Raw genomic sequence first — 14,999 nt, 5'->3', positions numbered from 1 at the left:
GGGTAATAGTCTTTGCCATGTGTGTGTTTGTATTTAGCATATTGGGGGGACCAAATGTTCCCACAATGTAATAAAATTTGTTACTTTTCAGCCATGGGGACATTTTTCAGGTCTCCACAATATAGGCTTCAATTTCATAAAAATCTGTGAATGCAATTAAAAAACAAAAATGCAGAAAGTCTTGTCTTTTGTTTGGTTACTTATGGTTAATGTTAGGGCTATGTAGGGGTTAAGGTTGTCATAATTGGGTAGGGTTTTTCCCATAGAAATGAATGGATGGTCCTCACAAATATATGAAGACAAACACATGTCTGTGTTTTAGGAGTGTCAGAGGGACATCAAGTGATGAGCCGCACTGCGCACCTGCATTCCCGAGCTGGACTGTCCTGTGTCAGTGCTCTTCTGGTTAGACTGGTTGGACTCTGGGGAGATGCAGTCCCGGTCTTGCATGCTATTATCTCCATAGCTACCAGTGATCGCACTGGAGCTCCGGGAGGACCCTAGACCAGAACTTTGATCCCCTTCTTTCACCTGGATGCTGGAGCTACTATGGTCCACGTCAACAGCTAGAGCCCCCTGCAGAGGGTTAATTAAGACAACCTCCTTCTTCTGCTGCCCAGTCTGCTTCAACAGTTGGCCCTGGGGGGAGGGATATGGATCCTCTTGGTGGTCCAGTCTGAGGCTGTCCCATCCTGCTGTTATCTTCTCCCCACTGTGAAGCTGGGTGCTTAGGGCAGATTCCACATTGGGAGTCCTGCCTAAGCAGATCTGGTTGGCAGTATCTGGGCTTTTCTTCAGCTCACATTCATGCTTCGAGATGCGCTTTTTGCTCATGGTGGGGGACCTGCCACCTCCCAGATACTGGGAGGGTTGATAGTGGTACAGGGTGGGGCTACCAGCAGCATGTGGGATGTGATCTCTAATGGGGTCTGACGTTATATCTGTGTTGCACCAGCTAGTCCTGGGTTGCTGAGCAGGTATAGTAGGTGACCGTGCGTTGTGGGCATCTGATGGCTGTGCCTCACCACCTTCCCTTTGCTCTTTCCTCTGAAGGCCTAACGAGCCTGCGTCAGTCTCCAGTAAGAGTGGAAAAATTCCTCCTGAAGACTGTTCAGTACTCTGGGGGGCCTTCGTCAACTTGGAGGGGACGTGGATGGGGATGTTCAAGTCGAGTTTGACATCCCATGGTCCCGGTGACCCATGATCCTTTGAGGGAGAGTGCTGTTGAATTTCCTGTGTTTGGCGCTCAGATGTGGGGCTGTCTGAGCCTCGTAAAGAGATTTGTGTTGGAGAGTATCTGCCCTCCTTGAAAAGGGTAGACAGTTTGGTGGCCTCCTCAGCTAACTTGCGGGCCATCTCAGGACTGTTAGCTGGAGAGAGACCCTTTCTGCCACTTAGCTGGTTTGCCCCTCTAGCCAGTTGGGTGGAAGAGTTTCCAGGTTTGAAGTTGACCCTGTGAACTGAGAATGGGCCATTGCTTGTATCATGGCTGTGGCTCTGGTTGCCAGAGCTTTGACTGTTAACCCTTGAAGACTTGTCATGCAAGGCCTTGGTTGACTTGAGCGTTGATCTGGGACTATCAGGTCCCATCCTCTGGTCAGGGTTTCCCTGGGACACAGCTGCTTGCTGAGTGTCGGCAAGCAGCTTATCACTGGCAGGGCTCTTAGGCAAGGCATACCCGAATGTGCTCTTTTCCAAGTCCATCGAGGAGGTGCCAGCTAGGGTACTGGCACCACTCCCCAGGACAGGTGAGCTGGATCGAGACTGGCCTTGAGACTCGGGTTTACTTCCAGGATGGTCTGGCACATTGTCTACACTGCGCCAAAGTTTTGGTGAACCGACCTCCTTCATAGCACGGTGGGTGGCAGCTCGGGCAATAGACTCAGTGGTGGCACAGGGAAAATTTGGGGACATGGTCTGCTGGGTTCCTGAGGCCAGGTTAGAGACCTTGGGGCTAGAAGGGCAAGAAGAATCTCTGCCATCCTGTCCGATGGGTTCGCTCAGCCTCTTCTGGTGGTGGTTGGACATTCGCTTCTCCTCTGAAGATCTATTGAGGTAATTATTCAAAACACTCTGAGGACTCTCCACAGACTTCACATTGGCCTTCTCAATATAGCTGAAGGTCACAACAGACCTTCTCCCATCATCCACTCCTGCTACCACACAAGAACTGTGTCCCCTAGTTGGGGTGGTCGGGGTGGTGATCCAGGGTGAGGCCGTGGGGGACTGAGGGTCCGGCACGCTGTCCGACTCTGAGGAATGTGTACATACAAGTAAGTTCGCACCATTGGTCCTGGGATGCAGCAGAGAAGGCAAGTGACCTGTAGAGTCATAGTGCAATCTCTGCCTATGAAAAGTAGAAGGCTCAGAGGGATCACCTGCTGAGTGCAGCTGGAAACTGACCGAGTGTCTGGAAGGAGATTTGGAAGTAGTGGGGTTGTGGCTACTGCTGATGCCACTGTGCAAGGCCTGTGGGGAGCTAGGAATAGACGTGTGTTTGTGGTGCTGCAGGACGTCTGCTTTCTGTACTATGGCAGGGTCTGCAAATTTCACATCCTCAGGCATGTGGGCCACCTCCTCTGGAACTGAGCACACCTCTACATATAGCTGAAGGATCTTCCCACCTTGGGACATGGCCTTAGTGACAGTAGGGCAAACCTCCAGTCCTTCAGCTTGCTTTGTTCCCTTTGCTCAAACTTATTTGGTTCCCTTGGCTCCTGTTTTTATTGTTGTTCTTGGTTCTCATCTGTGTCCAGATTATTATATGCAGACACCACTGGGGAAGAGTGCTGGAGAACTACAGGCCCGGGCTCCCTCCCAGACAGGCCCCTCATCTTCATCCTACCTGTCAGGGCAAGGAGGAACAGACATGTCAATTGGCAATGACAACACACCCTAGTGGCTGAGCATCTCTGACCACCTTTTGCAGCTGATCCACTTATTGGTTTCTAAAGAAGCTTTTCATTTACTCATAATACCTCACATACTTTTAGGACAGTAGGGGAGGGCCCACTCTATTTGGACAAGTAGTAGTATGAAGCATGGAAGGAAGAAGTGGTGAACACCAGCTTTACTGCAGATAAAACAGAGGGCTTATCCTTAATCTGTCTTCCTTATACTCCCACACATGTCGTTTACCACACACAGCCCAAACCACACATGCAGACAAACACTGAAGGATCATGGAGAAAGTATGCCTGACTTATCTCTAAATAACTTCAGAGGCCTTCTTGTACACAGAACTTTAATGTTTACTCGCATCACCTACTTCTGTAAAATGGACAAATGAAGGTGGGGAACTATTAATGTTGCTCAAAATTACTACATGAGGTTAGTGGGCAGGGATGTGGATGTGGGACCTAAAGGCTAACAGTGCAAAAGGAACAATGATATGGAATCTTGCAGCCCAAATTTCTTTCATCAAATGAATGTATAAAACTGAGACCAGCTCTGGATTAACATGCCTACTGCACGTATTATGGCGAGGCATGTGGTAGGTATCATCAGAGTATCACCAACAGGGAATGACCATCACAGTATTACCATCAGAGCTTAGGAATAGACGTGTGTCTGTCGTGCTGCAGGACGTCTGCTCTCTGTACTATGGCAGGGTCTGCAAATTCCACATCCTCAGGCATGTGGGCCACCTCCTCCGGAACTGAGCACACCTCTACATATAGCTGGATCTTCCCACCTTGCGACATGGCCTCAGTGACAGTAGGGCAAACCTTCAGTCCTTCAGCTTGCTTTGTTCCCTTTGCTCAAACTTATTTGGTTCCCTTGGGTCCATCAAAGCATCACCATCAGACCATCACCACTAAAGCCTCACCATCAGAGCACCATCATCGGAACATCACCATCAAAGCATCACCATCAAAATATGACCATCAGAGCATCATCGTCAAAGCAACACCGTCAGAACATCACCATCACAACACCATCAAAGCATCACCATCAGAGCATCACCGTCAAAGCACGATCACACCCAACTATAACTACAGTGCTACATAAGCCCTAGATACATATTTATAACCATATTACTGGTAACCAAATAATATTTTATACGTTTTTTCGCAGTCAGAAGATATATTAACAAGTACCTAGACAAAGCTGATAATGATACCTTAACACTCGCAAGAAGCAGAGGCACACCACTGCCAACCAGGGGAAAAGACCGAAAGCTTTGCTAAGATTTGTACAACTAGTATAATTATTAGATCATCGCTTGGCTGGAACATAAACCTGTCAACATAAAGGCAATGTCAAGGCAAAACAAGGTTTTTTTTTAGAAAACATTTTGGTTTGCAGTATCTTTAATAATAAATATAATGTAGCTTCATTAAATTAATTATAATAAAACTAACTACTACTACTACATCAATTAAAAGGTTTCTGTCTTTTGTTTGCTTGACTTTACATTAACATTAATGCATTAATGTATCACTGGTGCAGTAGATTCCACGTTTCAGTCAATATAAGATGAGCAGTGAATCATCGGTGACAGAGAGACCGAGAGATGGTGCTTCTGAGAGCAGTGAAACACTGTTCTGGGGAACAGTGGAGAGAGCAGCTGAAATAAGCCTGTGCGAACGTATAAAACCATTGATGGGTCTAAGGACGGACTCAGGGGTCAGTGAAGTACTAAATACTGTGTGCTGTAAGTACCACCTCTCAGCTCGCAAGATATGGGAGCCATTCTGGCTGGTCCTGGACTGACAGCTGCAATCTGGCCTGCGCCTTTCCATGCTAAATATAGCCACTATAAAGTCAGTGGTGAATTCAGGTGAAGGAGCTAGCGGCTGACGTACAAACACTTACGCAAGCCCAGAGGCCCTAGGAACATGGAATTAAGAAATGATGAACATTTTACTATCTACCCAAAAATGGATGTGCAGCATACACACACAGAACAATGAAAAGATTCATCTTAAGTACATGACTTTGGACCATGGGAAGGAAACCCACAGGAACGCTGGGAGATGCGTAAAACCCACATACTGAGAGCAAGAGCAAGCATGAAACACAGCAAACATCTAATCACACCAACTGGTCTCCTCTGAGGATGCTAAAACCTCATTATACAGTTAGTAACACTCTCTCAGGTCCAGTCATCGTTATGAGTATTTGTATGAATGTGGAACTTCAAACCAATGGGACCCAACAAGACAAAAGAAAAAAGTAGACATGCCACCTCCATGCAGGCTCCTTCGTGGGCCATCATCACTCACTGCCTCTGCCTCTCTCTGCTTTACATTCTCCTTAAAGTTCACCCATAGTCTGAGATCACTCTCCAATCAGCGAGTCATTTGGCTGTAAACAGAGAGATGAAGTCCCAATTTTGCAATTTATAGATTCCTAGCGACATTCCTCACTGCTATCTAGCCAAAGAGTCGTTATTGCCCAGGTAAGATGGCAAAAAAGAGGATGTAACATAAAAAAAAACTCTACTAACTTATAGGAGCTGGGTCTGTATTTGATTCCCACGTAACAGCTGAGAGCTGTAACAGGATTACGGGGCTTACGGAAACAACACAGGACAGGTGAACCCAGCTCAGTGGAGGTGCAGTAAATACCTATTTCTGACTCCACAGAGCCCTTGGGCCCCTACTGTCCCTGAGTTGACCCCCCCACTGCCTGCAGTGAAGGGGGCTAAGCTTTCTTTGTGTTTCATTCCTAGGTTTAGGATGAAAACAGAGTCCCACACAGGACACACAAACCAGAGCTTTCCAAACGCATTAATCTGAAAGAAATCAGACTGCAGGCTGATGCACTGCTGTGGTGACTAACTATGGGGCGAGCACACACCATCTGCACCCCCCACTCCTCTCAAGGAGCTGCACGATGACTCTGCACCACGGCGACGCAGCCAACGCTGCAGGGCAGCAAGAGCACCCCTGATGCCGAGCTGAACAGCCACTGCAGACAGAAACACTAAAAAGACAGATACTTATATAAATTTGAGAAGAGGTTTACCTACTGATTGCTGCATTCAGTACGTTCTGTAAAACGTGTGCTGCAGCAAACACACTGACCGAGAAGCACAGACGCCTAGAGATGCAGGCACTGACAGGAGTACCCTGGTGTCTCATTGTTTACAGGAGGCATCCTAGTTCCCTGCAGGCACCAGCAGATGCCAACACAATGATGGGGTCCTTCAAGCAGTGGGGGGGGGGGGGCGGCTTTTTAGTGTGCCTGCCGATCAAGTGTTACTCCCCTATGGAGTGACCTGCCTGAACTCAATGGACGACACAATGCTTCTGTCACCTCAAGGGGTAGGGGGGTCTTTGCCCAGCAGCATGGTTCAGAGGGAGCCCCACGCTGCCCCTTTAGGGTGTCAGGGTGCTGGGACACCCAGTATGTTCGCACCTTTAGAAGACAGTTCATGCACGATTCTCAGTGACAGTAGTGAAGTCACTGCTCACCTACACCATACATACCGAGACACAGCAGACCCAGGAGATAAAATAAACCAGAACAATGTTAACATGAAGCACACGTATAAAGAGACAAAGACTGGCATAGCGAAGACTAGAGAATGTGTGAGCTCACACTCTCCCTCCCACACCCACACATACACACATGCCTGCATAAGATAAAAGGTTACAGGTCTTCATCACTTTGTGGGGAAATCTAGTCCCCACAATGTAATAATTACAAAAATGCTAACACACACATACCGATACACGCACATACACATGCTGAGACACACACACTCACGCTAACACACGCACACTCTCACACTGACACACACATATACACGTGAACACACTAACAATGACACACACACATGCTGATACACACACTCACTGTGACACACACACTAACTGACACACACTCACAGTGACATACACTCGCAATGAGACACACTCACGCTGACACACACACTGACAATGATACACAAACACTCTCTGACACACGCTCACAATGACACACACAAGCTGACACACACACACTCTGACACACACTCGCAATGACACACACTCACACTGACACACATTCACACTGACAATGATACACAAACACTCACTCTGACACACGCTCACAATGACACACACACACTGACACATACACTCCCGCTGACACACACACACGCTGACACACAAACACTCACTCTGACACACGCTCACAATGACACACACAAGCTGACACACACTCGCAATGACACACACTCACACTGACACACACACTCGCAATGACACCCACTCACGCTGACATACACAATGATACACACACACTGACACACACACTCCCGCTGACACACACACACACGCTGACACACTCACACTGACACACATACTCGCAATGAGACACACACTCACAACAACACACACACAGGCTGACACACACACACGCTGACACAGACACTCACTGACACACACACTCCCGCTGACACTAATAAGAACAGTAAAAGTCCTCCTTTCTCACAGTAACCAGACTCCCTGCCACTGCTCTCTCCCCCACTCACACATGCAGAGGAACCCAGACAGCCCAGATAACATTACCTCAGAGAATTCCTAACTGACTAACAGTATCTGTCCACTCACCCGATCCAGAACAGCAGCTATGGAAGCACTGAGGACTGACACCCCTCTCCTTCCCTGCCCCAAGTCAAAGCCTTTTCTCCCAGGTCTCAGTGCTCCGCTCTGCACTGCTGGCTCATCCATTCTGGATTCACGCCTCTTCTGTGACTTAGCGCCTCTTTTTGTCCCCCCTTCCTTACCTCCGACGATCTATCAACTTGTCTGACTCTGATCCAAGCTTCGTCCCCCAGCCCAACTGCCACTCGCACCATACAGCACCACCCCCCCGGCTCAGAATATTAGCCAATCCTCACAGCCCCCCAGTCTCACAGCAGTCCACCCAGACCGTGCAAATTAGCCAATTTAGGCTAACAGATGGCAAATAGTAGTTCAGCTGTGAGTGTCTACAAAAGGAATAAAAGGTCGGAGGGAAACCACTGAGAGCAAAGCCAGTGAAACAGAGAGACGTGCAACTCGCATGAACACAAAGCCAGAAAAAAGCATGTAAGCCTGAGCACTGGCTGTCAGAAAACTACTTCACTCTACACAGAAAAGAAAACGATTCCAGCCTTCATTTCTCACAGCTCAGCACCTCTGCAGCCCCTTGGGCTGAAAAATCCCCATGAACCAAGCACTCAGAACAGCCCCAAATGACAGAAGGTGGAGATAAAAAGGTGTCTCTGTGTATTCCCTGTGAATCCTCGCCCTAATGTTACCCCCATTACCCACAGAATCAGATCACATGACACCACGGTGGTACCATTACATTGACTGGGTATTCATTACAGTTCAAGCGCCAGGCCAAGAAGACTGGGCTTAGCTGAACTGGCAAGAATCCCGATGAGGCAGCTGAGTACCACCTGAGTGTCAAACCCGACCCGTGGCTGTGCATCGCCTGAATGAGCCATCAGCATACAGGTGGCCAAGGAGAGGGCTGCATGCGCTAAGGACAAAACCATGAATGATGAAGCACCGGGGTGGGCTGCTGGCCAGAGAGCATGCTGGGAGAAGCGGGGAACGGGCACCCTGGCATGCGCTGGGCAGAAAAGCACAAGACAGGGGCTGAGACGAGGCCTAAGCAGCAGCTAATGTCCTGACAATGCTGACGATCACTAGCAGACCATGTTACTCTGAGCAAACACATAACACCTATTACTCACCAATACTCACTTAAAACATAGTGCCTACACTAGTGGCTGCTTAATCAATCGTCCAAGTGTAAGATATTTGAAAAATCAATCACTGGACAATTGAATAAGAAACTGGAGCAACAGATGAATAAAGTTCTGTAATGTAATCCGCTAAAAATTTGGCAGTATTTCAACAATTTTGGCCACTAGTGTAATGTTGTGGGGACTGAGACTCTATATTAGGTCACTCCTGCCTTCATGTCATTAGACTGTACCACTAGTCACCCTATGGAGGGGGGAGCTGTCTGAATGTATAACAACCAAAGCCATTACTGCGTAATTCTGTGAAATATTTTTATATGACATTCTTTGCTGTTTCTAATTTGCCGTTGCTGTTTATTGTGTCTATCATTTATTGTTACTCTCTAAATGTCTTTTTACTACCAAAATGTGTGTGTTCAGCTATTGTAAGCCTGCAATTTCCTAGATATCTGTCTATGACTTTACAACCATCCTCTCAAGAATGTGAATCCTCTCACGAACTCAGGGGTACAGTGCAGACAAGATCTTATGGATTGAGCTCATTTTATTGTATGAGTATTACAGACAGCGCCCATGTCCTACATTCATACTCTACATCATGAACTGAACCTTTGAGGGCCACAAAAAAATGTGTTACAGAAGTAGAACAGGGGGGGGGGGGGGGGGTATTCCTGTTCCAGCTCTGGAAACATCATTGATGAAAGAGGAGGAATCATAGCAGAAACGTCATATATAGTGCATCAAATAATAAATAATAATTTGAAGTATCTAGAAGCTAAAGAGGCATTAGAAGTTCACCCTAGTGTTCTGCTGGTGGATGAGGCTCGATTATGATCCCTCTATGCTGATAAAAGCTGTGACGACCCCCCCCCCCCCCCCCCCAGGCCAAGCTGTGAATGGTCCCACAACACACCACTTCCCATGGGGGCCTTCAGCTCAGTATCATGCCCGACCGGCGGACAGCCGCGGTGACACCAAGTGCACGTCACACAGCGTCCGATAGCTACGTGAGGCGACGTGTGCATGCGAGGTGTATTCTGCAAGGAGACAGCCTCCGGTTCAACACGCGTACCCCCTCTGCAGAAACAACCTTTGCCGACTTAAAAAGCCCACATAGTCCATAAACGCCATCATCTTAGAAATATATCTGATCAAGAAGTTAGAGTCACAACCAAGAGGGTTTGTGCATCCTTTGGAATGTTACGTAAAGCCTCTCTTCGGACAGCACTGAGAGAGAAGGTCACTGAAAATAACTGGGGTATACAGCTGACCTTTCCTTACTAAATTCACAAAACAAAATGTGAGCTTTATCCTCAAACACGGGATGTTTAAAAAGTAAATTTAAAGAACCAGTAAATGATGGGCCATGTGACTGCATGGTTATAGACCCATATCTCTCCATAGTATGGTAAATGACGTGGTCGTGTCCTCCTCCTTCCCTCTGAGAGGCATCAACCACAGTCTGGATCTCTTGCTAATTAGGACTAATGAAAAAGGCCCATTCATGTCACCACTGAAAGTGACCCGGCTTGGTATCAACACTGATAAATGCTATAAGTACCAAAAATGCTGTGATTTTACAGAACTGAGAAAGAAAAAGCCTCTTCAGTTCCTAAAGTTTGATTTTCGTCCAATTAAATTATAATATTCTAATTCCATAATTATGCTGATCGCTTGAAGAAATGATGGAACCTCTGCAGTTGCGGCAAACAGCTGCGCGATTTGGGACAGTCGCTGCATGAACTCGCTGGCTGACATGTCACCACGCATTTCCTTCAGCTCACTGCAGTCTGCTGTGAACTAACTCCAGCTCCCGAGTAACACATTCATCCTCGAGCAGCCCGGCGTTCCTGCGATTTTGTCTTTATTTAAAGTGCGTCCTTACAAGCTGTTAAGTGCAGCTTCAGGGATCTGTCTGGTAAATAACAATGAGTCTTTACTGGATCGACCTGCAGTAGCATCCTTTAAAACACATTAAATCTGAATATGTTTGGAGCACATGTAATGGCTTATAATTTAATCAATCACTGTATTATTCCAGAATCGATAAATGTCAGTTGCACGCCTCTTAAAGGAAACAGTTTCTCAATACTTTGCACAATAAGGTGAAAAGCTGCATGGATTCTGAATTCTGATGGGACCCAGACACCACGTGAGAGCAGCAGAAATGCTGAAACACTAACAGCAGCTACAGAGCAGAATTCACAGCTGAACAAATGGCAGAAATGCCTGCCAGTTGCCCCCCCCCACCCCCCCACCATCCCGCCTTGGGTTTTGACACTTGGCTGTGTGCGACTTTAAAGTGAATATTATTCTTAAAAAATAGTACCCATTGAAAAGGTTTACACAGAAAGAAAACTGTCTCAGTTTGCCACCCATTGTGTTGAGCAAAGACCACTTTTACTTCTCTGCAAACAAAGTAGACTTTTAGCAAAAACAACAGACTTCTGATGAATTCTAACAGCTTTTGCTACGTGTGAATTCTTCTCACACAGTGGAGCAGATGGGTAGCCTGAGCCAATTGTGCAAGTTGACATGAAACCGATCAAACGAATCCCACTAGCAGAGATGCAAAACTGCAGCTATTTACTCTAGATTACAAACCACTTCAGCTGCACAATTTTCTTTCGTTTCATTCAAAGTGACCAGGGACACGCAACAGACCTAATCTGGACACAAACAAATAAACATTCACTCCAAATTTCCCGGTTTTAAATCAACGGTGGCATCATCACAGGCAATGCAGCTAGGTGTCACATCACACAGCGGTGTCAGGGGGCATTATTCCAGCATGGGCAGAAACGAGAGAGAGAGCGAGAGAGAGAGAGAGGAGAGAGAGAGAGAGAGAGAGAGAGAGAGAGAGAACAAAAAGGAAGGAACGGCATAATCAGATACTGAGAAGGACGGTAGAAGACGGAGAACAAAAGAATATAAAGAGTGGGAAGAGAAACAAATAGAGAGTGGGAGGAGGAGAGCAGCGGCAAAGAGGATGCAGCTTCCAGCCCCGGTGGTAAGACACGGGATTGCAGGTCAGCTGGCCTCATCAGGCTGAGCCCCAAGAAAACAGGAAAAAACAGGCCATCAGTCAAAACCCCCAGCAAATTGACAAACTACACTGAGGCAATGTTTAAGAGGACATTCCCAGTCTGAAGATGGATGGATGGATGGATGGAGGGATGGATGGTGGAGAAATACCTACACTGCATGAAAGTGAACTAAATGTGTTGTGTTGATGCTGGTTTATTCGCTTCACTCTGACTGAGTGGACAGCAAAGACGGACCAGGCAGGTCGACATGGTCCTGGGAAAGCAGAGCTTCACTGCCGTTCCTCTCCCCCAGTGGCACAACGGCGCGGCAACCAGCACAGTCATCGGAGATGTCCTAGGCCAGAAGCCAAGTGCTACACAGCTAGCCAGGCCTATAACTGGCCCTGGGCAAACCAGCAGACTCATCCCTTCCAAGAATGCAGTAAATGATGGCAATCGTAACAGTAAACATGTAGCACACAATCCGCTAAACAGTGAGACATGGAGGACATGAGTTTGAATCAGCCCCCAGCAGAACATAATGACGTGCCCAGTCCCAAATCCTGTCTCGTAAACCTTCAGCTTTCCTTCTGTGAATCTTATCAAAGGCTCTGAGAGCCAGCCCCGAACAGGAAGCAACAACCTTGTCAACATGCTAACATTCCACTACAGAGACTCTGAGTCACAGATGGCAAAACGTGCAATCTGGATACAAGCATTGTAAGTTCAAACAAAACATCAGCCTCCAGAAGCTTGTTTACAAGGAACAGACCGGGATGATTTACTCGGGAACAGTGTTTTGTAGGTACTTTTGGGCAAAATTTAATAATAACCAGGAATACACTCTGAGGAAAATGTTAACACAATAAAAAAAAGGTAATCCTAAAATCATATTTTAGGATTATTCCTAAGAATCCAAGTATAACGTGTCCCATTCTACTAAAAGCTAAATTGTACATTTAAGGAGTACCTATTTAAATATGTGTAAATTTCACACACAATTGTTCGATAAAAAAACATATAAAAAGACTAAAACTGGTGATTAACAAGAGCCCTCATTTATTATAAATCGTAACTGTCACGTTTTCGTCATATAGAGTATAAGCGCCGGGTTACTGAGGAGGAGTCCACCCCCGCGGCGAACGTCGCTAATCTTTTATCGCACGGATTTGCAATGCAAAAAGTAGCCTGTGTAGACACAAATACCCTACAATAACAGAAGAAAACGCAGTATATTACATGAAACTCTGCAGCCATGCATGCTTGCCATTTTGATGGCCATTATTTAAGAAAGCGTTAGCGACAGGACAAAGTTGGAAAGGACAAAGAAGGGTCGCCTTGCCAGGATTACTACGTATTACACGTACCATCCATTCAGCACGGCGTGCAGGAGTCCCGCAAAAACCAGCTGCGAACCTGTTCACTGCAAACACTTACCGAGCGGAGGGAAGTGCTGCTGTAACCGATCGCCGGCTGCCTGCCGCATAGTCCTGATTCGGCAAAGCGGTCTTGTTGCGGATCCGAGTGGACAGGACCCAGACCGCTTCGGCGGTTCTGAAACGGACAGCTCCCCGGGGCTCAGTCACCGAGCCTGTCCGTCTCACACGCTCCCGACGCTGGGCCGTGAGCGAGCATGCCCAGGGCTCCTCCTCCCGATCGAGCACCGTAACTTACACCTAGAGTTACATTGATTAACCGCAGCCAAGATCCGAAGTGATCAGCAGGACTGCCTCTGAAGCACCGGATACATCACCGAGCATCAAAAAAGCGTGTGGCTGTATAAGACAATATAACTGCTAAGTAGCCTATACGATCCCGGCAGGGTCACCCAAACACACCACACGTAGACTAGAAATTATGAATTAGAAACACGGATGGCTGACTCGTCACACTAATTATACTTAAAGCGACCAAACGGAGAAATGCTTGCTATTCCAGCACCCCCCATTTGCTCCTTGAGACTTAACGAATAGCATTTTCTCTCTCCCCCCCCCCCCCTTTCTGTTTCATGGGGACGGGGACGTGCATTTGGAACACGTGGGTCATAATTATACCCTAACCATGGGGTATTAAGACACCCAAATAAGTATTAACACAACTAAGGAAGGTGGCTTTAATCTCTTAACTGGTAATTTCAGGGATGGGTTTTGTTGGTTCATTCTGATTGTAAAGCATCTGAGTTACAGGACTTACTACTGAGAAGGTTTCACTGCCAGTATTAATGTCATTCAATTATTAGGTCTGACAAAGGGAAAAAACCGGGAGGTTCACAGAGAGGCTATCCTGTGGGCTGTGAGGATGCTTCTCACGGACAGAAGCTGAACAGATGTTTAACGGAAAAGGAAACAGATAAGATAGGAGATTTGTGGAAAATTACAAGGAGGTAACATACAAAAACAGGAAAGCTTGACACTGTATGAAATACAGAAATTTCACATTATCAATACTGTGTGTTCTGACAAAACATGAACATGGAAAATGTAAATATACATTAAATGTACAAATAAGCAAAACACAAACAAACAATCTGACCTCCTAACATACAGCATATTCGTAGACACGTGTTCAAAGAAAGAAAACGCAGGAGAATAAAAAATTATAAAATGAGTTTAGGATAAAAAGCATTCTGTCGATAAAGAAGCAGGCACATCCGAAAAGAAAACCTGAATTTAGTCAGTGTAAGCCCACACAAAATGGCACGTCTCTCTGCTGGCTTGTGTGAGAAAGAGTCGAAGCGCAAGTGGGGAGCAGCAGCCGTGATCTCTATTTGTCAGCGGCTGTCGACGGGCATGTGTAGCATCAGATCGCAGAGGAAATAATTCCCTGACAGGAAGTAGTAAAAAAAAAAAAAAAAAAAACACATTAAATGCGTGCATCGCATCTAACAATTAGATCATACAGAAACACACCACCCTGACAGATACAAAAAGACAAAAGAATATAATATGTAACCATTTTTAGATTTTCTTTTTATGGGAAACAAAAGCATCCTAGTCTGCAAGAACTACAAAGGATCCTGATGGATCAAGCCTCTGAACGGCAGGGTACCAGATGGGGTCGGGATTGCAGGCACTGACCTTGCCCAGCTTCACAAACACTGCAAAGTGCCCAGGACATGCTGTCTTTAGTCTTTTCTCAACACAAAAGTTTATTTCAGCAAGTCACATGTGTCTTTCTGTTGATCTACCTGGTTCTCAAGTCTAAGGCACCCTGCGCAAGGTTTCTGAGGAGTGAAAGAAAAAGTTAGATATATGAGTGGTAACTAGACTGAATCTTCACTG

At 46.5% G+C, this 14,999-nt stretch overlaps 1 protein-coding gene across 8 annotated transcripts in view; it reads right to left on the bottom strand.

The window, feature by feature from the left end:
* Positions 1-14,999, bottom strand: part of LOC125739345 (uncharacterized) — a 42,696-nt gene that overhangs the window by 24,407 nt on the left and 3,290 nt on the right. The window contains exons 1-2 of one of the 8 annotated variants that reach the window (XM_049009363.1): positions 13,156-13,674; positions 364-2,845 (exon numbers count right to left, since the gene is read on the bottom strand). In XM_049009363.1, coding sequence (XP_048865320.1) covers positions 364-2,634 — 2,271 coding nt within the window. In that variant the 5' untranslated portion in view covers positions 2,635-2,845; positions 13,156-13,674. Of the gene's footprint in view, positions 1-363; positions 2,846-3,694; positions 4,156-7,502; positions 7,523-7,544; positions 7,763-13,155; positions 13,675-14,999 lie in introns of those variants that run through there. The other 7 variants (XM_049009356.1, XM_049009358.1, XM_049009360.1 and 4 more) reach the window with 7 other exon arrangements.

The sequence above is a fragment of the Brienomyrus brachyistius genome, chromosome 3 (genome assembly GCF_023856365.1).
Source record: "Brienomyrus brachyistius isolate T26 chromosome 3, BBRACH_0.4, whole genome shotgun sequence".
Classification (NCBI taxonomy): Eukaryota; Metazoa; Chordata; class Actinopteri; order Osteoglossiformes; family Mormyridae; genus Brienomyrus; species Brienomyrus brachyistius.
This window is presented reverse-complemented; position numbering and strand designations above follow the sequence as displayed.